Here is a 24689-nt window from a genome sequence, read left to right on the forward strand (position 1 = left end):
GACTTTATCTGTCACTCTGCTTTATTCTAGAGGGATAAAAGTGTGACCTCAACCATCAAATCCATAGAAGTCAGGACCAAAAATAGTTTTTCTATTTTTTTTCAATATTTAAAAATACAATCAGTGCCCTGAATTGATTTGTCCTGCGACTGTATTCGAAAGTCTCTCTGGAATAGTATATTTTACCCATCAAGAGGTAGGTTTATAGTTTTATACTCACAAATAAATCTTATTTCCCCCCCTGTAGTAAATTTTTATGGGGAGAGTTTTTTGTGGGGCCTTTTTGTTTTTTTTCACACTCTTTCAGGAATGGCTGTAATTATTCTATAAATAACTGGAACATATGGAATGCTTTACTCCAAGCACTGGAACAGAGTGCTATAAAAATGATGAGCACTCAGAGTTTATTAGAGGTGGGTTTCCCTTCCCCTCTCATGTGTTCTGTACTACTTACTTACTGTGAAATTCTAATGAAATCACACTGTGTAGGCGGTTATGAAACAGCTATGAAAGGATTTGCCTGCATTACAAAGGGTTTACTGTTAATTAGCTCTTGTATACATACACTGTATATAAAAACAATCTTTTGTTTGTGAAGGGATGATTAGTTGGGAGAGTGTGCTTTGTTAATAGGAAGAAAGTATGAGGATATTGTAATTTGAGTTAATAACTACACATCGTTTTATGTAACCACTTCACAGTGGGGGACCAGGCTAATTAGCTTCTGTTAGTTAAAAGAAAACGTGAAGCTCATATAGTTAGGGTATAAATCAATACAGGTTTATTCAGGGAACATCTTAAGGTGCTGTTTCCTTGTCATTCCCTCCCTGATTACATCTTCAGTTTTATGATAGATCTCAGATCAGAAAAATAGCAGCTTCACCCCTTACTTAAGGAATTCTTTTCCTTAACGCCCCTACTCTACTGGTGCTACATTGATGACATCTTCATCGTTTGGACCCATGGAAAAGAAGCCCTTGAGGAATTCCACCATGATTTCAAGAATTTCCATCCCACCATCAACCTCAGCCTGGACCATTCCGCACAAGAGATCCACTTCCTGGACACTATGGTGCGATGGTCACATAAACACCTCCCTATACCGGAAACCTACTGACCGCTATTCCTACCTACATGCCTCCAGCTTTCACCCTGACCACACCACACGATCCATCGTCGACAGCCAAGCTCTGCGATACAACCGCATTTGCTCCAACCCCTCAGACAGAGACAAACACCTACAAGATCTCTATCAAGCATTCTTACAACTAAAATACTCACCTGCTGAAGTGAAAAAACAGATTACAGAGCCCGAAGAGTACCCAGAAGTCACCTACTACAGGACAGGCCAAACCAAGAAAATAACAGAACGCCACTAGCCATCACCTTCAGCCCCCAACTAAAACCTCTCCAACGCATCATCAAGGACCTACAACCTATCCTGAAGGGTGACCCATCACTCTCACAAATCTTGGGAGACAGGCCAGTCCTTGCCTACAGACAGCCCCCCAACCTGAAGCAAATACTCACCAGCAACCACACACCACACAACAGAACCGCTAACCCAAGAACCTATCCTTGCAACAAAGCCCGTTGCCAACTGTGCCCACATATCTATTCAGGGGACACCATCACAGGGCCTCATAACATCAGCCACACTATCAGAGGCTCGTTCACCTGCACATCTACCAATGTGATATATGCCATCATGTGCCAGCAATGCCCCTCTGCCATGTACATTGGTCAAACTGGACAGTCTCTACGTAAAAGAATAAATGGACACAAATCAGACGTCAAGAATTATAACATTCAAAAACCAGTCGGAGAACACTTCAATCTCTTTGGTCACTCGATTACAGACTTAAAAGTTGCAATTCTTCAACAAAAAAACTTCAAAAACAGACTCCAACGAGAGACTGCTGAATTGGAATTAATTTGCAAACTGGATACAATTAACTTAGGCTTGAATAGAGACTGGGAGTGGATGGGTCATTACACAAAGTAAAACTATTTCCCCTTGTTTATTCCCCCTCCATCCCCCACTTTTCCTCAGACGTTCTTGTCAACTGCAGGAAATGGCCCACCTTGATTATCACTACAAAAGGTTCCCCCCACCCCCGGCTCTCCTGCTGGTAATAGCTCACCTTAAGTGATCACTCTCATTACAGAATGTATGGTAACACCCATTTTTTCATGTTCTCTATGTACATAAATCTCCCCACTGTATTTTCCACTGCATGCATCCGATGAAGTGAGCTGTAGCTCACGAAAGCTTATGCTCAAATAAATTTTTTAGTCTCTAAGGTGCCACAAGTCCTCCTGTTCTTTTTGCTAGATACACATTAACGCTACTGAATTTAATCCAGGGCCTGGCTTGGATAACTGAATTGGGCAGTTAAATTCTGTGGAAAAAGACCACATCTGTATTGCTGGGCATTGTTTTGTTTGTTTGTTTTAAAAAATAAGATGATGGAGTTTCTCTCTTCACACTCCCTCTCTCTACCCCCCTTTCAATTACTCCTAAAGTCTCATAATCATTACAGCTGGAATTTTCAAAGGCACCTGAGGGAATAGGTCTCAGCTCCTACTGAAATTCAGTTGGAGCTAGGCATATACAGTAGCTCCTTTAGGCTCCCTGGAAAATCCCAGTGTACATCTCTCCATGGTATACATGATTCACCTCCGTTTTCCTCTGTGTTTTCAGGAAAGGATTGGTGTGCAAACATTTCCCAATTAAATTAGCTGAGAATACCAGTGTTCAAAAGCATTCTGATCACGCCCCCTCATTTCCCTCCTCCTTCCCCCTTCTCCCCCCGCCCCGGGCTTGGTATGTACCATATGCTGAGGTTCTGGAGAGCAAGGGGTGATATAGGAATAAACTCTGCCATCTCTGTGCCAGCTAAGGACTCCCCTTTGCTTTAGGAATTCTCAGTTGGCAAGGTCTGTCCCATTTCTGGTTCCTTAGTGTCACTGGAGCACCTCAAAGAGGCAGATGCCAGTGAGAGAATCTGCTCCTAAAGTCAGCGTAACACATAAATTACAATCAGATACCACCATGCTAGACATCACTTAAACACAACAGAATGTGTCAGAAACGTGGAGAACTATGGCTTTCCACAGTATTACCAGAACTACAGTGCAGTACCTCCTATCGTTACCAGAGCTGGAATTTGGCAACTAGCCACAAATAAAAGAGATGTTCATTTCTCCCATGAGCTCTAAAAGCTTTTACTGGTTAGTTTAAGGAGACATTTACTCTCTTTATAGTTTGAACTTTTTCCGGTAGTTAACAATGTGGTGAAACCCTTTGCAAAGATAAACTTAATTTATCGAAAACACATTTGGGTCGCTGTGGAACAAAGGATCGGTGTATTTATAGATCTAACAGGCAATCTAACAGCTGTTTGGATATCAATCAACTGGTCTAGAGGAAAGGGGTAAAATATTCCTCCTTTGTAAGTGCCATTCAGATGGAAATGAGAAAATAAAAGCATTTCTAACATCACATGATGTGGAATTCTACTAGGAAATGTTAGGAGTAAAAATCCCTGAATAAAGGGGTTATAATGTATAACTATTAAAGGCTCTAGACACAAGCTGAAAGAGGGTATGTTTTGAAATTTCACTGCTGGTCTTTTGGAAAACAAGTAGTGTAGCACACATCTGATTCATCTTTATTAAACACTACAGTAAAAATTCCTTTGCTATCCTACCAGACTCTTGCAAAAGTCTTCAGGCCAATGGATCATGGCAAAAACAATTTGCAAATTGCAAAACTGGAAAGAAAAACAGCATTGCTTTGAAAATGGAAGCAGATGAAGGAAGTGAGAAATATTTCATTTGTCTGCATTACAGACTTTGTTCTCATCTTCTGCTGGCTGGTTGAACAACAGAGCACTCTGCCTCTCAATCCAGTACTGATTCAAGTCAATGTGCAGCAATAGTGAAGGTGCAGACTAGACATTAATGACCTGAAGTAGGTCATGGTGGATAAAAGATAGCTAGAGGAATATGTAAAGCGTTCCATTTAAAGTGAACTAGACACACTTTGGTTTTCACCACTTGCATCACACAGAAAATATACCATTTTTGCCAGTGCACCTTTGCTTATTTTTTTGTCCCAAACAAAGGGCATAATTTAAAAATGGATAATTAAAAAACAAAAACAAATATAGGTTTGGAAGCCATAAACTGGCTCTGAAATTTCTTACATAGGTTTAAAAGTGACAGAACATACACATCTTAAAATTTAATCACATTTACATGGCCATCATTGGCACAAAATAAGTGTAGCAAAGCTGTCAGTTCTAAAGGAAACATTCTTTCTTTGAAATGGTTCTCCAGATTCCATAATTGAGGGTCACTCATTACTCAGACTGAATGGAGCAGGACATGCCTCATTTGAATGGATTAAAACACCTACTTTAATTTTCACACCCACACACCCCTCAGTAGTCTGTTTTACTGACTTGACATTAGATCACAGATTCAGAGAGATGAATTCACTTGTCTACACTTCTTAAAATAAAAGGATCTGATAGTGCATTGTTCTTTTTAAGGTCTTGAAAAATGACAGCATACTAGCAACTATCATCTGTAGCATACTTCCACATTAGTGTTTGCAGTGTTGTTGTAACCATGTTGGCCCCAGGATATGGGCAAGACTATGTGGGTGAGGTAATATCTTTTACTGGTCCGACTTTTGTTGGTGAAAGAGACAAGCGTTCAAGCCTGGTCCCAGACCTGAAGAACAGCTCTATGTAAACTCAAAATGTCTCTTTCGGCAACAGAAGTTGGGCCAATAAAAGATATTACCTCATCCAGCTTGTCTCTCACATATTTCATTACTCATTTTACAACATAAATTTAGGATCTGATCTAACAGACAATGACATTAATGAGAGTGTTTCCATTCATTTCAATGTACATTGGATCTTGGAGATTTAAGTAAGTTTCTAGACAATAAATCCATCTTCTGAATTCAAAGTTAAGCTTACAGTTCTGCCAGTTAAATCAAACAGTGAATAGTCGGATGTGTTCTCTCCCTATTGTGCTAACAATATTAAGCAGCTTTATTTAAAATATGTATACTGGAGACCACAGCTGATGTACACGACTGGCATGATGTCATTACTTACCAATAACCGTTCCAATACAAAGCATTTATCATATTATTAAGATTTTGTTTATTCCATTCTCATTTTAAAATACAATATTGCAAATAATTAAAAAACACAACTAAGGCCGCAATCATGCAAATCACTTAAGCACGTCCTTAACTTTAACCATGTGTGTGGTTCTGTTGAAGCTGTTTAGGTTAAGTATGTGCTAAAATGCTTTGCTCATTTGAGGCCAAAGGGCTTGATCCAAAGCTTAGTGAAGGCAATGAAGTCAAGATTTTCAGACGTGCCTGTTGATTTAGGGCACCTCAGCTTTTGGTGCACAGTCTGAGATTCTTTAAGAGGCCCTCATTTTCAAAGAGTCTTAAGCTGGGCCTTTTAAAACTGAGGCACCCATGATCACCAGGCACGTCTGAAAATCTGGACCTCTTCCCATTCACTGCATTGGGCTTTGGAACAAATATTAACGGATCTTGCCATTTAAGATTTGGCTAGCATTTCTAGTTGTATGTTTTTCATACCACTCTGCCTTGAGCATAAACACTATCAGTCAACAACTAGAAAATAAGGAGTTTCATGTTGAATAGGTAACCTGGAGGCATGGAAACATTTTTTAAAAAAACATTCAGCTCCTCTGAGATTCATCATATTAATCTTCTGGTATCATTGTAAGGAAATGTTCAAGACAAACCAAGGAGAACCAGCTAGAATGTTTTATGAGGTGAAGTTGGTTGAAAGGAAAAAATCCTAGTCAGGGTCTAGACCCTGAGAGCCTGGAGGCTATACTAACCAGTTTGAATTGACAATAAATACAATGAAAAAAAATATATAGGACATGAATGGGATACAACAAAGGGGAACACGGAGGCCTAACTTAAACTCAAACGTATGTAGATTCTTCCTACATAAATTTGGCTTGGTCATTATGGATGCATTTTAGAACAAACCTGATGCAAGGAGAGACTGAATTTCTCAACTTCCAGTACCATTTTTGAATGCCAAATTAACAATGAAGTAGCTACAGCTGGTCAACAATTTTTGAGATTTTTCTTTGGTCGAAAAATAGTTTTGTCTGTGTTGCAATGTTTTATGAACACAGTTTAATTTTGAGGAAACTTAAATTAAAAAAAAAGGTTTTTTCACTTAGTTGCAATTCAATTTTTTTTCATTTTGGCTTTCAAAAACCAAAACTAAATGAAGAACAGGAGGACTTGTGGCACCTCAGAGACAAACAAATTTATTTGAGCATAAGCTTTCGTGAGCTACAGCTCACTTCATCACTCAAATAAATTAATTCGTCTCTAAGGTGTCACAAGTACTCCTTTTCTTTTTGCAGATACAGACTAACACTGCTGCTACTCTGAAAACTAAATGAGAATCTCAATTAAATGAAATGTTTTGTTTTGTTTAGTTGTGAATTTTTGTTGACAAAACATTTGAAATTGAAAAAAAAAAGTCATACAGAATAGCTATGGGGATTTTGCAACCAATTCTATTAATGGCATAGCTAATTTTTTTTCAAACTGTAAAGCAATCGAAAAGCTGAGTTGTATATCCTATAAATTATGATACACTTTACACACTCTAATTCATATTTCTAACCCAGCTGGTTAGTACAACTCTCCTATGGTAACTGGGGAAGGATCCTGAGGTACAAGATGGAAAGATGGAGGATGTTACCTAGCATGCTGTGGTAAGGTGGACTGGCGTGTCCATGGATAGTAAATGCAGTCATGACTAGTGGGGCCTCTACACCTGCAGGCAATTACAGAACAGAAAATATCATTCGCCATTCACAGGGACATGCACACACGCGCCCTTGCCCACACGTGGAGTATGGGAGGGGGACAGTGGGAGCAAGCACTCAGCAAGTACCTATCCATCAGGCCGATGCAGTCCTCAATACGGGGGCCTATGCACCTGCAGCAAATCCAAATTGAAAAACAGGGAGAGAAAGAGAGAAAAATCCGTTATTTACAGACAGAAAAAACAAGAGTCTCCCCCCTGCCGTGTTCCAAACTGTTAATTATAATTCTCGAAAGACACCCAAGGCATCGTGAAATTCCAGCTTGTGACACAAAGTACAGACAGCAGAGAACAATAAAAGCAGCACCAGCAGCATAAGGTTGGACCAATCTTGGCTCGAACAATACTTAAGGCAGGTTTCATCTGCTTACGTGGGAGGCCTAACAATACAGTTGCCTTTTTGGCTGTTGTTTAAAGTATCAGACCAGTGATTACTGCACACAGGCTGCTCATTTGCACGGCTCAAGATCTACAGGAGCTAGGTGGAGAACTATTTTCCTTAATTCATGTTGTTCATACTGTACTCACTCATAGACAGGGTCATGGCAGGAATATTTTGAGCCCTGTCATCCCCTCATCTCAGGGCAGCTGAGAAGCAGAAGTGGGCAAGGCATGAGGGGGAGTGGAACCTGTCTTTGTCACCCAGTCTTCTTCCATGAAGCCCCTTAGCTGGGATCAAGCCGTGGCGGCAGAGGAAGCTTGCCACTTTCCAGAGCATCATCTCACACCAAATCCACGGGGCTGATCCGCAATGATTTTCCACAGCGTGGCATCTCCTTCTGCAGCCCCAAAGGGAGGGTGAGCTCCAAGAGCAGCAACTAGTAAAGGAGCCCTAAGTAGCATGGTGTTACCAGAATTGTGCCACCAAGGCCTTCGGGGAACCAGCAACAGGCACAGAGCCTCTGTGAATCCTGGGCAATCGACTGCTTTTGGAAGACCGAACAGCCTTGAGCGAAGCAGATGCTGAGTGAGGATTTAAGTCCCGATCCTGCAAACCGCTCCTCGTGGGCAAGACTCCTGTGCCCACACGGAGCCCCACTGAAGTCAGTGGGGATCTGCCTCCATTGAGCTGCTTATGGGACAGGGGACCTTATGGAGTTCCCTATCCCCTCGGCAGGAGCAGTCTATGATGCGGATGGCAGGATACTTAAATGGAAAGTCAATTGTGGCATGAAGATAGTGGCCAGGATTTTCAGAAAATTGGTGCCTACAAAGTTAAGCTCCTTCTTCAATATTTAGGAACTCAAACAAAAAGCCTGAGTTTCAGAAGTGCTGAACACCCACCAACGCTGCTAGGTCCTTGGGATTCATGAATAGCAAACCATGCATTTAGGTCTTTAAATAAGGGCCAAGGAGCTGGGATTTTCCAAGGAGCTTAAGGGAAGCAACTCTCTGAAAATCCCAGACTTTCATAGATTCATAGATACTAAGGTCAGAAGTGACCATTAGGATCATCTAGTCCGACCTCCTGCACAACGCAGTCCGCAGAATCTCACCCACCCACTCCTGCAAAAAACCTCTCACCTATGTCTGAGCTATTGAAGTCCTCAAATCGTGGTTTAAAGACTTCAAGGAGCAGAGAATCCTCCAGCAAGTGACCCGTGCCCCATGCTACAGAGGAAGGCGAAAAACCTCCAGGGCCTCTTCCAATCTGCCCTGGAGGAAGATTCCTTCCCAACCCCAAACATGGTGATCAGCTAAACCCTGAGCATATGGGCAAGATTCACCAGCCAGATACCCAGATACTTTCATTTCTGTTCTGACAGAAGGAGATCTGAGACAGATTTGAGGGAGTTTAAATAGGCTCCCATGGGGTCTTCTCTCCGCCTCGCGATCACTTGCCACTTATGAACTCTTACTTCCTTTAAAATAAAATATTTAAATATCAATCTGCCTTTAAAAAATAAATTCACTGATTTCACTGAAGTCTGGTGTCCCTGCCCATTTTATCTCGGGAGGAGCAGTATAACACTGCACCTCAGTTCTTGTTTGCTTACTGACATTTTTATTTTTGCATAAATGCTGTGACAGGCAAACAAAAACAGATTGCAAAGGTTGCCTTAATAATGAACTCAAGCAGAATTCTGTACATGAAGTGGATACACTTAATGGCCGGGTCGCTAGACAGCGTGCATCGTGGCAGGCTTGGATTTAAATACAATTCATAGTGTAAAGTACAGAGAACTCTGACAGGCACTTTTGAAATTTCAGCTGTCTGGGGCTTCAAGGGTTTATATTCTGTCCAGCCTCAGGCACATCTGTAACATTTCTTCTTCCTCATATGGCATGCTCAGCAGTTCCCAAAAAAAAACAGCTCAGTAATGAAGGAGGCAGAAAAGTTGTTCAGAGCACCCATTCTCTAGCATGACAAAAGCTGCTGAGCTCAGACCCTTGCTATAAATAAAAAGAAGGCCTTCTTCAAATTAGAGGCCTGAAAGCCCATTATCAGTTCAGATAACTGGCGGCCTACTGTAAAAAAAGAGCCTGTTGTCTTGGAGTCATTTTACCTCTCTGTTGCATTTATTCCCTCAAGCTTTTGAAGAATAAGACTTAACCCTGGGGAAACTGTTCTCAAGGCCGTTTGGACTTCTCCTGCGGTCTAAACAGCAATGCCATCGATTTTGAGTTAAACATATAACATCTTTAAACCACTGTTCTCTCAGTCTCAAAGAGAAGTCCCTCTAGGGGCAGCTTCCGCCACTCTTACTGATGCTGAGTAATATTTACACCTCAGCTGGGCTCACTAATTTCAAGATAAACACACAAGGAGTAAGGTAGTACTGAACATGAGCAAGGGTGGCAGAACCTGGTGCTTAGTTCGTAATTTTCCAGAGAACCATCCCCATTTTCCATCTGAAATCACCAGTCACTTTTATTCTGGAAATAACTGCCTTGGTTGCAGTGTTTCCAGATTGGTTTTAAGACGTACAGACCACGTATGGCAATAATAATACTTTTCATATGGTACTGCTTCGGCCCCAGATTTTCCCTCTCCTGGGAATACTGGGGATCTGGATGTGATTTCATTTCCAACATCTCCCTGTAAATGAATTGGTTAGTCAGCACATATACCTGTTTAGATGTGTAGTGATTTATAACAATCCATACACAATAGGTAAAGAAATAGATACATTTGGTGGCCAGTACAGGATTTTAGATAACTGTCCTCTGAAAAGAAATGAGCAGGTTAATAACATGTAAAAGTAAAAACAACAGCTGTCCTTTCTTGAAGTGATCCTTTCTCCTTAGCTCCCTCGGTGACACAGAGATACAATTTTCCTTAGAGTAGAGGAGGCAAGGCTCTTCCCAGTCAGAATCCATGCAACGTCCTTAGTTTTCCAGTCAAACGGCACACAATTCTAATGACATCTGTACATGATTTCTCTAAGGTCTCTAAGGTGCCACAAGGACTCCTAGTTGTTTTTGCTGATACAGACTAACACGGCTACCACTCTGAAACCTATCCTGAGGAGGAGACTTTTAAAAATGATTATGTTTTATTTCTGTGGAAGCATTCTGGTTTGGATCACTGGGCGGGAGAACCTGCCACGAACTTCCATGAACTAAAGGAGATAGCTGTCTTGTGCGCCTCAGACCTGCTCCAAATTGGCGTTCGATACTTGTTGACAAATACGCTGGAAGTTTCTAAATGTGGTTGCTGTTGCATACAGTAAGCTACTCCTAGGCAGTTCTCTTGCTCAGTATAAGACAATTAAAAGGGCTGGATGCTTTTATGATCATTAACAGTATTTGCAATTATACCTGTTCAGATGGGGTAATAAACCCCTGCTCCAGTGTGCAAACTGATCCCCTGCAGGTACCAAGGAGCAGTTTCGTCCAAGTGCATTATGAGAAGGGGTGGGATATTTGCCTTTCTCTGCAGCATTAGGGATTGACCACTGCTGGAAGCAGGGTACAAGACTTGATAGCTAACGGTCCGGTTTGGCAAATATCCTGATCCTAAAAGAGCAGCACTGCAGGAACGGGCTCGCACTGCGTATGATTGGTGCTTGGAAGCAGCAGAACACTGGCTGACAGATATTTTAGCTGCACTGCTGGGGTCAATTTTGCTCCCGCAATCGATCTAGCACAGACGCTAACAGACACGCTAGATGGAGTATGATTATGACTTTGCTGAACCAGTTCAGTTGTGGGCCAAATATCTGGAGAGGCATGCCATCACTGTTCCCTTTTTCTTCTTCTTGAAGAGTTCTGCTCAAGGAGGAAAATTTAAATACTCATTTCTACAGGAAGGCAGTGAAGCTGGAGAATTCTAAATTAGAAGGGGGTGGGGAAGACAAATTGATTCCTTTTCTCTCCCGGGGCATACTCAATGAGAGCCTGACAATGTTGGCAAGAAGAAGGACGATGTATAAAGACCAGACATCTGGGGCACTCATTATGACCATCACAGTTTAACGTAACTGCAGAGCGATACAAGTACATTTGAGATGATATAAGGATGTTTTTAGAAGTACTAGAAAGTAACATTTGAGGTTAACCAGATTATTATACTTTTTTTAAATAAAAGGGCCGTGCATAGGTATTTTCCAGACTCTTAATTTAAATCCGGATGTGTCTGATCAGTGGTTTCAAGGAATGTTCCCCCTTTTATAAGACGGGGATGAGGATCTCACTAGAACTAGCATTCGACTGGCCAAAGCTAATCTACCTGCTCTAGAGGCCAACCATACCTCTGTGTGCATGTTACTCAGGGAGCACAGAGGAAAACTTTTTGGCACCATCACTATGGGTGTCTGCCATTCATCTGCAGACTGGCATATCCTGGCAATGTGACATATTCATTCGTCTAATGAGTCCCGGCAGCATGGATGCTGCTGGATGAGGGGAAAGCCGAAGGTTAAAGTGTCAAACGACAAAACAAAAGACCCAATGCACGAGGAGCTGCGGCTCCATTCAGACAGGAGCTGCCAGTGAATATTATCAATTCAAAGTCCAGCTGCTCAGGGCCCTGCAAAATCCCAATGACTTGCTTCTTTCTAGTTGTTTAAGAACCCAAAGGCTGCACAGGGGTAATTTCCCTTTTCCCCTACCCCCATATTCTCCTGTTCCAGCCATGATGGGGAAAACAGGGGCCCATCGGCTCAATACTCCTTGCTCTGAACAACAGGTGGGGGGATTGGAAGGTTCATTGGCTATGCCTCTCCATTTCCAGGGCCTGATTAGCTGGTTGAGTATACTCATAGACTCATAGACATTAAGGTCAGAAGGGACCATTATGATCATCTAGTCTGACCTCCTGCACAATGCAGGCCACCGAATCTCACCCCCCCACACTCCTGCAGTAAACCTCTCACCTATGTCTGAACTACTGAAGTCCTCAAATCATGGTTTAAAGATTTCAATACAGAAGGGACTGAGCTGAGTTTACCTTCTTCTGCCCCTGAAGAAGGGGGGAGCAGAGGCAGAAGTGTGAGTTTCTAGTCTGCTCTCAGGCCAATGCAGCTCCATTACAGTTTCTTCTCAGGGCAGACTGTAAATGGAGAATCTAGACATAGAAGTAGTTGATCTGAATAACACTTCCATAGTCCATTAAAACCATCATCAGAAACCCTGCTCCTGAGGTAAGTTTCTCTCTCTTTTTTTAGTGTTTCTTCCTATCCCCTTCTCCTACATTTTTTTTAATTGTATAACTCTGATTTAAAAGGGCTGAGAGGAAGATGAATCTGCAACAGATCCTGGCTGGGTCTCTGTGATCTCGCTTTCATTTCCCTAATGGCGCTATTGTAATTAGATTTGCAAAAACAGCAAAAGGTCTCATTTTGAATGGCAACAGCTGTTGACATCAACATTATATTGAATAATTTACTGGTTTAATTTTAGCTGCAAAACAATAACATCCTCCTGTGGAGGATTACTTCACTGCATGAAGTGTTCTTGCTCTTCCTCTGCCTCAGACATAACCTATTGTCTCCTCATAAGAATATTTTTAACTCAAGTGCAAAATGATAACTGCTTATTTCTCTAGAGTTACTTGGGTACAGGATTTCTTAATGCTCATGCCACTTTCTGAAGCCTTGCCTCTGGCTGGTAAAAACTCACATCTCTTAAAAAGTGCTGACCTGGGGCCCGTTTTGAGAGGACTGCCATTAGAAAATGACTTGGTTCTTGATCCATACACACCAGGAGCAGTGTTTGAAGTCAAGTCCTCTGGCACGGGTGCTTTGTTTCTGCAATACCTGATGTCAGATGGTCTTTCAGATGACCCAGAAGCCTCATCTAGATACAGACACTTACCTGCCAGACAAAATGGCCTACATTTTCAAAAGCAACTAGTGATTTGCGGGGATCAACTTGAGAAACCTTAAAGAGATCTGATTCCAAAATTAATGAGCCCTCTGTCAATCGAGTTCCTTTCAGGTGCCTCTAGTTGGGCACCTAAACACTGGGGCACCCAAAAATCACTAGTTGCTTTTGAAAATTTAGAGCACTGCATCAGGTACCAGGTGCCATCAACAGATAGGGCAATTGATGGGGACAAGAGAAACACGGGAGGAGGAACAAGTAATTCAGCTGAATGACAATGGAAAGGGATGGTCTCAAAGGTGACAACAGAGCGGGGGAAAGAATGCATTTAAAAGGACTGTAATCCAGTTTGTGAAATCAACAGTACTGCTGACTGTTGTAGATGAATCCTATGGATAGTTTTGGACACTGCCTCTCTTCTGAATGTGAGAACTTTTTTTAACTGATTCGTTATAACCAAGAGCCACCACCATTAGAAAAATACCTCCCACTCTTCTCTCCTGGGGCCCATCTCGGGTGAGGAGAAGGCGGGAGAAGTGTTGCTGACCACAGGAATGACACAATGAGGCAGGGGACTATAAAATGTTTGATTACCTACTACTGTTTTTAATAATAGATACTTTGAACTGTCCCCATTTTGCCTCTGCCACTTCCAACTGCTGGTCTCTTGGCTCAGCTCACAAGAGGGTGTGTTGGTGAAAAGGCCACGTCAGCATTTGCACTTGAATCAGGCCAGGCTATGGCACAGGTAAGACAAATGCCCTCTAGCATCAACTTTCTATAAGGTGAAAGCGGAAGCCACAGCTGCCTCCCCTCTCCACTGGTTTTGTGTCTCAGCAGGAAGGATGATGTGGGGACTCGGGAGATCCAAGTTCAGTTCCCAGCTCTGGTACAACCTTGCTGTGTGGTCCTAGACAAGTCACTTAATCTTCCTTTGCCTCAGTTCCAATCTGTGAATTAGTAGTGACTCACTGGCACGAATCCATTCATGCTGAGATGTGATGATGGTCACCGTGAGAAAAGCCTCTACACAAATAAATATTCAATATGGTGTCTGTGTACATGCCAGCTTTCATGTACGTATATTAGAAACGCTTTCCATACCAGTGCTTGTTATCGGGAAGGTCAAGAGCACTGCTGCAAGAACCAATTCCGATAAGTTTGGAAGTGCAGTGCTAATTAGTCTACTAATTAGCTGCAAAACCTTAATGACTGGATTCTGGATCCTAAAACCAAAGGTGATGTCATAGCTGCGTATGCATAGACTTCCAGGAATGATAAATACTTTTCCTGGCCAAGCAGTAACCAAACAAAACCATTACCTAACATAAACGTTAAATAGCAACGCTTGCTATTTGCAGAACTCCAGCTTACCCTTGTGTGCAGTTTGGATGACAAGGGTGACACTCACGGTCCTCATCAGCGTATTTGAAAATGAAGCTGTTTGCCCCCTGTAAGCCATCAGGGCACTTTTCCACACAGTTGGGGCCATCCTTAAAATGGAAACACTTGGTGCAGTGGTCTGGTCCCTGGGGAGCAAGAGAGAAACGCAGCGTATTAGATTTACTCTACTATTTATTACCACGCAAGAGCTACTGACAATATGCTGGGTGCTGTACGCTCAAAGATAGAGGGATACATTTCCCTCGTAGCAAACAGGGATTTCGCCGTGTGACTCCAATGAGATCCTGGGGCACTATGCTGAAAATGTATTACATAGAGAATACTATCAGAGTGCTCCTTCTGGAGTGTTCCTATTCTGGAGTGTTCCTATACCTGGAATTTTCCTATACCACTGCTCAATATTAAACGAAGCTACAAAGTGGTCCTGATGGCACCTTGATGGGATCATTTGTGTCACAGGCTTATCTCCACACTGTATTTTGCCTGTGATTTCTGGTCCCAGCAATAGCATGCAGTCACGTCTCCCTCCAGGAGCTGGGGATTTCATTTTCATTATTACGCATGGAGACCTAAAGTTACAAACTGTAAATCAAGTCTCCTGAAGTATAAAGAAATAAAGTTTACTGGTCTTGATGACAAGCTTCATCCAAAACCAATGGAGTCGGGCCTACAGTGAGTTAGGCAAACTTATGTATAGTGCTACCAGCTGTCACCAAAGAAATTCTGTATGACGCAGAACCCAAGTGCCTTGCCAGTGGCCTGCTATAAATCCAAATATACTACACTGGTAGAAAACTTAGGACATTAATTTCCCGAATGGGTGAACTGCAGAGATTATAATAAAACAGATTGTGATCATCTATATAGCACACTCTGTAATCAGTGAGTCACAAAAATAAATAATGAGCCAAGTTCTCTCAGCCAATCTGTAACGACAAAAAGCCCAAAATATAAGCTCTTCCCAGATATTGGGGGAGGGATTGTATATATTCAAGTGCCCATGCAGTTCCTACCTTTTATTCAGACTGTGCACAAAGGGCAAAAATATAAGGATCACTTCACTTTCCCCACTACCAAAAAGCCTTTTCGGTGAGGCTCATCACCGGTTAAAGTGCTGCCAACAACATTTCATACAGCTATAAGGATGGACATGAGGAATTCTTTGTCCAGTCGGGTAATCTGCATTGGCAGAATGCAATTGCTTAAGACAGAATTTTTCTAGGAGACTGCAGGCATGGAGTAGAACAGGATTCAACTCAACATAGGAGGGGGAAAAACACCTCAACAGTGATCAAAGAAGGTTCTGTGGGTGTGTCAAATTTATTTTGCTTGTCACCATTTACTGCTGATGTATCTGAAATGGTTGTGAGTGATGACGGCAAAAGTCCCATTGGACAATAACATACGTTTATAAAAATGCCTACACTAGTGCAGCCTTACTAACCAGGTTACAGCTACCAAGTATTTATGGGTTTCAGAGTAGCAGCCGCATTAGTCTGTATTCGCAAAAAGAAAAGGAGGACTTGTGGCACCTTAGAGACTAACCAATTTACATAAGCTTTCGTGAGCTACAGCTCACTTCATCGGATGAAGTGAGCTGTAGCTCACGAAAGCTTATGCTCAAATAAATTGGTTAGTCTCTAAGGTGCCACAAGTCCTCCTTTTCTTTTAAAGTATTTATGTTGTGCTTACCGGCCCATAGCATGTGATCATGTTATCTTCCATCTTCTCACACTGGGGATCACACTCCACACACACAGAACCATTCGCAAACTCTCGGAATTCCCTGCGGAAACATTAGTCAGACAGGTGAGTGGTTAATGAAAATCAAGCTGGAACGGATCTGAATTTAATGGACTAGATCTTCAGCTGGGGTAAATCAACATAGCTTCATCAACTTCAGTGGGACTATGCTGATTTACACCCAATGAGGACCAAACCCAACACCTGTATTATCATTTGTTGAGCCCCTTTGGCAGGTTGTGTGCATATTAAGAAATAAGAACACCATCACAATCACGGGGCGGGGGTGTGGAACTGAACTGCAGCCAGCTGATTTCCACAGCGTGCCCCCCGCCCTCCCCCAGTCTCCCAAGCAGCGAAGTTGCAGCAGCTACACAGGCTGAACAAACCCTCCCAGGACCCTGCGAATGGACTCGCACGACCAGCCTGTGCGCTCTCCCAGTGACTGTTATTTGCGCTAGGTAGATAAAAGCCGGTTCGGCTATGTCTGCCCATGCTGCCATCACACTGTTGATTTCGGTGCAGACATACAGTGTGCATGAAACAGCTACAAACAATGAAGTGGTGAAGCTTGTGGACTTCAGCAGCGCCACTTCAAGTTCTCACGGCTGAGGATGTGGCCCTCATCGTTACTTTATCAACCTAAATCCGACGGGTTGTAAGTGCTCTCTTGGTGCCATTAGGGTTTATTATGGCAACCCAGTTAAGTAAGTATAAAAAGGAATCCATGGGAATCTTTCATTGAAGAGAATGTAGCATGAAATCAGAGGCTGCTTTAACTTTGAAGCAGAGACACTTCATGCTGACTCACTGCCCATGTGGAAGGGTACAACCTTAGCAGCCTAGCTCCACTGAAGCTGCCTACAGGGGAGATTGAGGGCCCTGGAGCCACTGCAAATGCATAGGACCTGCACCCAGACAGTTCAGGTCTCCACTGAAGGCCCCCAAAAGTTGCAGAGGTCCTGGAAGTTTTGGGCAACTGTATCCTTGCCCGTTGTGCAAGGGGCAAACACCATTTCCTTATCAACATGAACATGAATACCCTGGCTTAAAGGATAGCTCCTACTCAGGTCATGTGAACAGGACACGGTGCTTACTAATGTATAAACAAACATGTCTGGATTGTGGCTGCAGTGTAAATTGCAGTCGGCTTTACCCTGGCCTAAGTAGCAGCACAATCTGGCCTCACAACTTCATCTTCCCTGACTTGAATGCATGTAAAATTTTAGCTATAGTGTAATTTTGACAGTTTTTTTCTATGTCATTTCCTTGCTTTGAGAAAGAAAGAAAGGATTTTGCAATAGTTTAGTGTGTTTACAGGAAGTTCATTCCATTGTCTCTTTATGATAATCACATAAGCTGGTATCCAAGGAACAAAAAAGAACAGAAAGAAGCCATATAGTGCTTTTATTTTTAATTAACACCTCTTGGGGTGCAAAAAATATTAAAATCAATGAGGATTTGTTGATCCTTATTATAAAGAAATGTTGGGCAACATGTTATGTCATCATCTGGGAAATGAGATTCCACCCTCCAACCTTTTTCTTTTCTTTCTGTACGTATTTCATAAGTAACATAGAAAAATAACGCTTAAAGGTGCTGTCAAAAGACAGTTTCACGCAGCTATGTCTCCGTGATCTGTAAGACCCCATCCTCCCAGTGAAGGTCTATACAAACATCTAGAAATGCCATGTACTGTGGGAGTTATGGCAGGAGGGAGAAGGGCAAAGAAATCAAACTCCAAAATTTAGCAAGAAACAATAGCAAGGGCATATGAGAATCCTGCATTACCAAAGCTTAACTCTAAAAACGCCTGCAGTTAGCTCTGCCAAAGTCCTTGGCTTGGGGATAAGAAAGAAGAACATCATTACTAAGGAAGGACAACTGTGAAGCATGAACAGACTATGGCTCCATGAATGTATATACTCAGTTTTATCACTTGTAACATAACTATTGTTGTTCCAGAGGGAAACATAAAGAGAAAGGAATTGAGAATGTTTGGAGTGAAAATAAAAATGTATCTAGAAGTACTGTCATAGCTGGAGTACCATATGAACCCATCCACTTGTTCCTCCATCTCAAGGCCAGATTTTGAGTACTCACACCGAGTAAACAGCACCTTACTCCACGGAGTATTTCTGTTGAAATCAATGGAACTATTGGTGGAATAAGGTGTTACTCAATGTCAGGACATCAGAATCTGTCCCTGTGATTCCTGAACTGTCAACATAATCAATACCCTTTGGGGAACAAACAAGCAAGGGTGATGTCTTACCCATCATAAAGGTTACAAGATTCTATACAGGTCCTTCCTCTGCTGAAGCGTTTGCAGGACAGACACTGGTCTGGCCCTGGGCCCCAACAGCCGTCACTTGAGCACAAGTTGTTACACACCATTCCCTCTGCAGCTGAAAACAGAGAGAGGAATGAAGATATTTTTAGTGTCGTTAGCTATTAGATTGAGAGTATTACTTTCTAACACACCAGAAGGGAAGTCTTTCTCCCATCATCCAGACACAAAGAAGCTACTACCCACAGAATGGCCTCTTCCGCTCCCTGCCTCAGAGCAGGGAGGGATTCAGTGGTCTCCACAGCACAGCCCATGCATGGGATGCAGAAAGACTGGAGTGATCAGGCATTAACTTCCTAGACACCCACTGTAAATGTTTGCATAGTTTCCCCTTTCCCATTTCTTGCCGATGAACCGTCATGGTGGATCTCCTGGGCATTTGCCAGCAGGGGAAGATTTAGCAGAACAGTTACATTGACTGGCCCTGTCAATTTGGGGGGGGGGTTACATGCATAGGAGGGAAGGGGTGATATGCCCTCTCCTATAAAGCCTTGAGGCTGGGTTTTGCAGAAGCATTCAATGTTTGCCTAACTCAATTTTAAATCAAGTAGGATTGACTTCAATTAGTGTGGGGTTAGGCCAATGCTGGACACTTCTGAGAAATGCTTGCTTGAATTGGGGGTCAAGAGGGATTTATTTTTCAGGGGCCTTTATCCAAAATTAAATCCCTGCAGGGTGTCACAAGAAATCCATCACAGAACGTATGTTCTGAAAACAGCAATGAAATAACTTAATTAGACCTGACCGAGCTTAGAGCAATGCAAGCAGTTTTATCAATTTTTTATTGTTTACCATGTTTATTATGGTAGCTCCCAGGGACCAACTGAAAACAGGGCTCCATTGCACTAAGCACTATACAGCTGTAAAATCAGAGACAGCCCCAGCCCCAAAGAGCTTACAGTCTAAGCAGAGAAGACAAAGGATAGGGATAGGGGATTAACATATAGGCAGACTGACCAATGTGAAGACAGCAAGGAGCATATTAGTGTGGAGCCTTTGCTCTTTTTCTTTTTGACAGGTTTCAGAGTAACAGCCGTGTTAGTCTGTATTCGCAAAAAGAAAAGGAGGACTTGTGGCACCTTAGAGACTAACCAATTTATTTGAGCTGTAGCTCACTAAAGCTTATGCTCAAATAAATTGGTTAGTCTCTAAGGTGCCACAAGTCCTCCTTTTCTTTTTCTTTTGTTATTTAAACCCTTTCTTTGGAGTTATGTTAGGAGAGGATGAATCAGACAGAAAGACAAAGGAAGGGAGAGGTGTTGGAGCAAGCAGCAAATCAGTACTGTGGAGAGAACGCAGGCTCTCAGCCATTCCGGGCTGGCTCAGTTTATACTGATTAGACCAGCCCCTGATCCCTGACGGAGGAGGCTATCATTCTCCTAGATGTGTGGTTTTTTATGTCAGTTGGTGCCATGTGATAGACTGTGCAGATTAAAAAGCAAAGAGCTCTCTTTTAAATGTTCTGTCGCAATTAGCAAGTAGGAAGACCCATGATTTGATAAAAGTAAAAGAAGTGATAAGTGACAAAATACGTTGTTTGTTTTTAGGTAGAGTTTTACACAATGTCATAAAAAACACAGTAAAAAAATGAAACGTCCAATAAAAAACACACACATATTATAAAAAGAAAAGGACTCGTGGTACCTTAGAGACTAACAAATTTATTTGTTGATAGATTTCCACTCCATACGGCTAAATTCAGTGCCTGAATTTAGCCGTATGGAGTGGACACATATTATAGATACAGAATAACACCCACATCTATATACACAGAGTCACCCAGTGGTGATAGCAAAATTAAGCATAATTCCCCATACAGAATGCAAACGCTACTTTGGCGGTTGTGCAAACCCATGCAAGTTACTAGGGACGTAGCCTCTGGGTGTGTATTTTCTTGCACTGCCACAAGTGGATGATGGGTAGCAGTGTGCGGAGGTGATTGAAGAATGTCTTTCTCAGACTTGTTTTATCATACTGTGACAGATGATATTCAAGTTGCAAAGACAGGATGCATCCCTTTCACCTGCTTTGCTTGTCTGGTCCCTCCTTCCATCATCATCCAGCTTACTGCCTGCTGTATGTACTATGCCGCACTTCTTAGGGGGAAAAACATGTGCAATCACATGTTGCACAATGTGCTGCATTTTCATAGATTTCTCTTTGCTGGGCCCAAGCAAGAAGACAAACAAGGTATCTGAAAAGCCAATGACATAAGCAAGGACTGCAGCTCTGAGAAGCATCTTGTACCTTCCCTTTGTTCTTGAAATTGGATGCTATCCTAGTTCCTTGGCTTATAAAGCTTGTGGAATGCAGTTCTTCATTTAAATTATTTCTTTTTCCGCGCAAAATGTTTTTGTGGGCTTCAATGCTGAGAGAGGCTTATGGTATTTCACTTTAATCTCCTTCCGGGGACTGCGTGGAGAACTAATCAGAGTTAGTGTCCTCCAGCCCATGCGTAAAAGCAGCTTCAAAAGGCAGGAGATTCACTATTGAGCTTGTCACCTTGTACAGAGCTAATGCTGGTTGAGAATGGCTACATTATGTGATATTGTTGGTTCCACAGAATTTGTGCATTGTCTCATCCATTACTGTACAATGTAACACTCAGGATACTGGAACTCTACAGACATCTAGGACCAAGAACAGGACACAGATTCATCATGTCTGGAAAGCTTATGCTCTAATAAATTTGTTAGTCTCTAAGGTGCCACAAGTACTCCTGGGTTTTTTTGCGGATACAGACTAACACGGCTGCTACTCTGAAACATGTCTGGAATAGTTTGGCAACTCTCCTCTAAACTTTTTAGGCTAGAAAAGAGTAAAAATATCCACATGCTAAACAAAAAACAACTAAGTAGCATTTATTGCAGAGGGCTCAGTTACATATTTCCTTCTGTTCCTCAAAGCATCAATCAGCTACACCCAAGCAGAAAGAAAACTATTAAAGTTAATAATAATTCCAGATGGCTATGCAATTTTTGTTTGAACATGTTAATTTTGGCTGAAAGCCTATTTCATCTACATTAATGGCCCTGATTCTCTTCTCGGTTACACTATTGCATAACAGGATAAATGCTTCTGAAGTCAAAAGAGCCAGAATGATGTAAAGCTAGTGTGAGAGCAGATTCAGCCCCAAACCACCTCAACAGCATTCTAACCGTAAACCTATATTATGTCGCTTGGTTCTCAAACAGCTCTCTAAGCTTATTTTTCTAATATTCCCAAGCAGTTTTTGATATTTCATTCAGTTTGCCTCTTAATAATCTCCTCCAAAGTCGATGGATTTGCACTAGCCCTTTGTATTTTAGGCACTGAATCTGCACCCACTAGCAAATGTCGCACGTATTGTAGACAACACGATGCTTCCTGTTACAAACATTCTTAGACATTTGGTGTCAGAGTGGAGGCCTGGACACGAACGATGACAGCTCCGCGGTAGAGATGCCAGATTCCCCAAGCCACTACTATTGATATCTTGGCAAAAACACCATCAGCACTTCACGGCTGGATTACCAAGTGTGAAAAATTGATCCACTGCTTTTTTACTGAGGTGTGGGCATGGGCTGTGAGTTGGCATGATACTGATTTCCATTTGCTGGTTTATGGCAACTCTCCACTGTTGAGAGCAGCACTGAAAATATGAGATGCGAACTAGCTACCACTGAGTAACCCCATGTCATGTCAACCAGACAATCCATGTGCTAGAGAGGAAATATCTGGGGATTTATGGTGCCCCTGTCAACTGACCAAGACAACAGAATGGATTAGAAGGAAACAGAACAGCCCGCCCAGACCTACAACTGGTGATTGTGCCAGTGACCGAAGCTTAAGCTGCAAACATGCTTTAAGGTAACACTAATGAAGACAGCAGTGCTCTGGCATTCACCTCCTCATGCATAACACAAGGTGGTAGGGCGGAGATCCTAGTTAATATAGGAACAGACCCTGCATAGCTCTTACTCTGGGGCTCAGCGTAGGGGGGAGAAAGCTCGGAGCAGGGAACCTCCACTCACCCATATGTGGCCTGTATAATGCCTGAGCAGAATTGCAGTCCCAGAACTCAACATAGGGAGTCCTCCTTAGCTACTCCCTGAGGAGCATCCAACACTCTAAAGGGAGAATCAAGGGCTGGAGAGCAGGCAAAGCAGTCGGTCTGCCACAGCTACACACTAGACAGAGGAGCTGGTTGGCCACACAGGGGGAGTATGCTGCAGCCCTTTGAGGGGTAGTAGTAATAAAATAGTGTAAACAACATGCATGTCCACTTAACAGCCCCTTTAACACTACCAGAGTAGGTAAAGGAGCCTTAAATGTAAATGAGAAACAGGCCTACAGTTCTTTTCTCTGCCAGAGACTATTTCTAAACATAAACGGAAACAGCGCTCTGCCAGGAGTGTCTGAAAGTTTGACAAAGAAACAAACTGTGTTAAAGGAAGACAAAAAATCCTCGATTCACATAGAAAATAAACTGTTGAGTAATCTTTCATTAGGAGCCTCGTTTCCCCGTCTCCTTTGTTAAACAAAAGTTCCACAATAATATTACTCAGTTAATTAAACAAGCAAGGAAAAAGTCAATTAGGCCTCAACGTTTTATGAGCTTAATTGACTGAAAACACTACAAACTTGCTGCTTCTTTTCCAAACAGCTTACAGTGAAGGGGTTCCAGCTAGGGGGAGGTTTAAATTCTTGCTCATTTACACCGCTTTATTGAGCTCGCTGATTGCTTTTCCCAGTAGCTGAGAGAAACAGCTGCAAGAATTTCCTGACCTGTTGCTTAGTCTCCTGGGAGTGGAAATCATCTCTTATGATTTGTATCATAAACAGAATCATAAAGTATCATTTACAAGACTGGCGAGAGTTCTGAAAAGAATATTAACTAGGACAGGTCTATTATCCAGGGTGATCTGCGTCCCAAATGGTACAGAAGAGGTAGATTTCGGTTGTTGTATATACGTGGGTGATTCCTCACTGAGGTTGCTGATAGCCTTCCCAAGCTCTTCAGCTCATCCAAAACAAAGTTTGTCACCACACAGGATCTCCCAAAGTTGTGGTTTGGACCAAGCAATCATGGAAGGGACTGCTGACTAACAGACCTCCCATTCTATTACACCCCTGAGTATGTTAGCAATGTTTTTAATAAAGGACATCAAAGCATTGACTTGTTTTAACCATTCTTTAGGGGGAAAAAGTCATTAATGTGGAAAGTTTTTCAGCTGTAGTGTTTCTCAAGGAGCTTCATGTACAATACAGTACTGTCATCCATGGATACTGAAAATCACATTGGTTACCAGGCAGCTAGATAGATTGGACTAAACTGGATAACAAAATACCACTCTTGGCAGCAGGAGAACCATTAGGTTTTTTCTGGTTTTAAATAGGTCTCCAGGAGAAGAAGTGAACGGAGCTTGAGCAAAGGACAGAGTTTATAAAATGCAGAATCTGAGCACTTTGAAAGCATTTGCACAAACCCCGCAAAACATGCACGATGCTCCACCAACTTCACGTCAGCAGTGAAGTGTTCATCCCAGGTTTAATTCCAATAGTTACTTGTTGTCTCCAATCTGTATTTCTTCGAAGTATTTTTATCTGAATTTTTCCTGACCCTACTCCTTACCCAGTTATACCACAGTACATGTCATTCACATCCCCAAGCTACAGGTGAATCATACTAATTAAACAACATATAGATTGGTGATCTCCATCAAATTTCAGCCACTCATATATACAGATTCCTTGGACTGTACCCATAGTATTAAACTTTATTAAACAAAGTTACTGTATCAACAGAATAATAATAAATAATAATAATTCAAGATATTGGATGACTCAATAGCTCTTATCCATGTCTAAATTTGATGATGACCCACAACATTTAGAGAGGGGTCCTTCATCTAATGTCCCGATCGAACAACAATAATTTGACTATCCACTCAGCCAACAGTGCACAGGAATCACCATCAATAAGATGTTTGTTTTCTGGGAACGAAGGCAGCTGAAGA

General features: G+C 42.2%; 1 protein-coding gene across 5 annotated transcripts in view; it reads right to left on the reverse strand.

Moving 5' to 3' along the window:
• The window catches only part of ERBB4 (erb-b2 receptor tyrosine kinase 4), a 972415-nt gene that overhangs the window by 193997 nt on the left and 753729 nt on the right, over positions 1-24689 (reverse strand). For 2 of the 5 annotated variants that reach the window (XM_073306718.1, XM_073306716.1), the window contains exons 13-16: positions 18616-18748; positions 16290-16383; positions 14568-14722; positions 6801-6875 (exon numbers count right to left, since the gene is read on the reverse strand). In XM_073306718.1, coding sequence (XP_073162819.1) covers positions 6801-6875; positions 14568-14722; positions 16290-16383; positions 18616-18748 — 457 coding nt within the window. Of the gene's footprint in view, positions 1-6800; positions 6876-6995; positions 7041-14567; positions 14723-16289; positions 16384-18615; positions 18749-24689 lie in introns of all 5 variants that reach the window. The other 3 variants (XM_073306720.1, XM_073306717.1, XM_073306719.1) reach the window with 2 other exon arrangements.

This window comes from Lepidochelys kempii, chromosome 11 (genome assembly GCF_965140265.1).
Source record: "Lepidochelys kempii isolate rLepKem1 chromosome 11, rLepKem1.hap2, whole genome shotgun sequence".
Taxonomy (NCBI): domain Eukaryota; kingdom Metazoa; phylum Chordata; order Testudines; family Cheloniidae; genus Lepidochelys; species Lepidochelys kempii.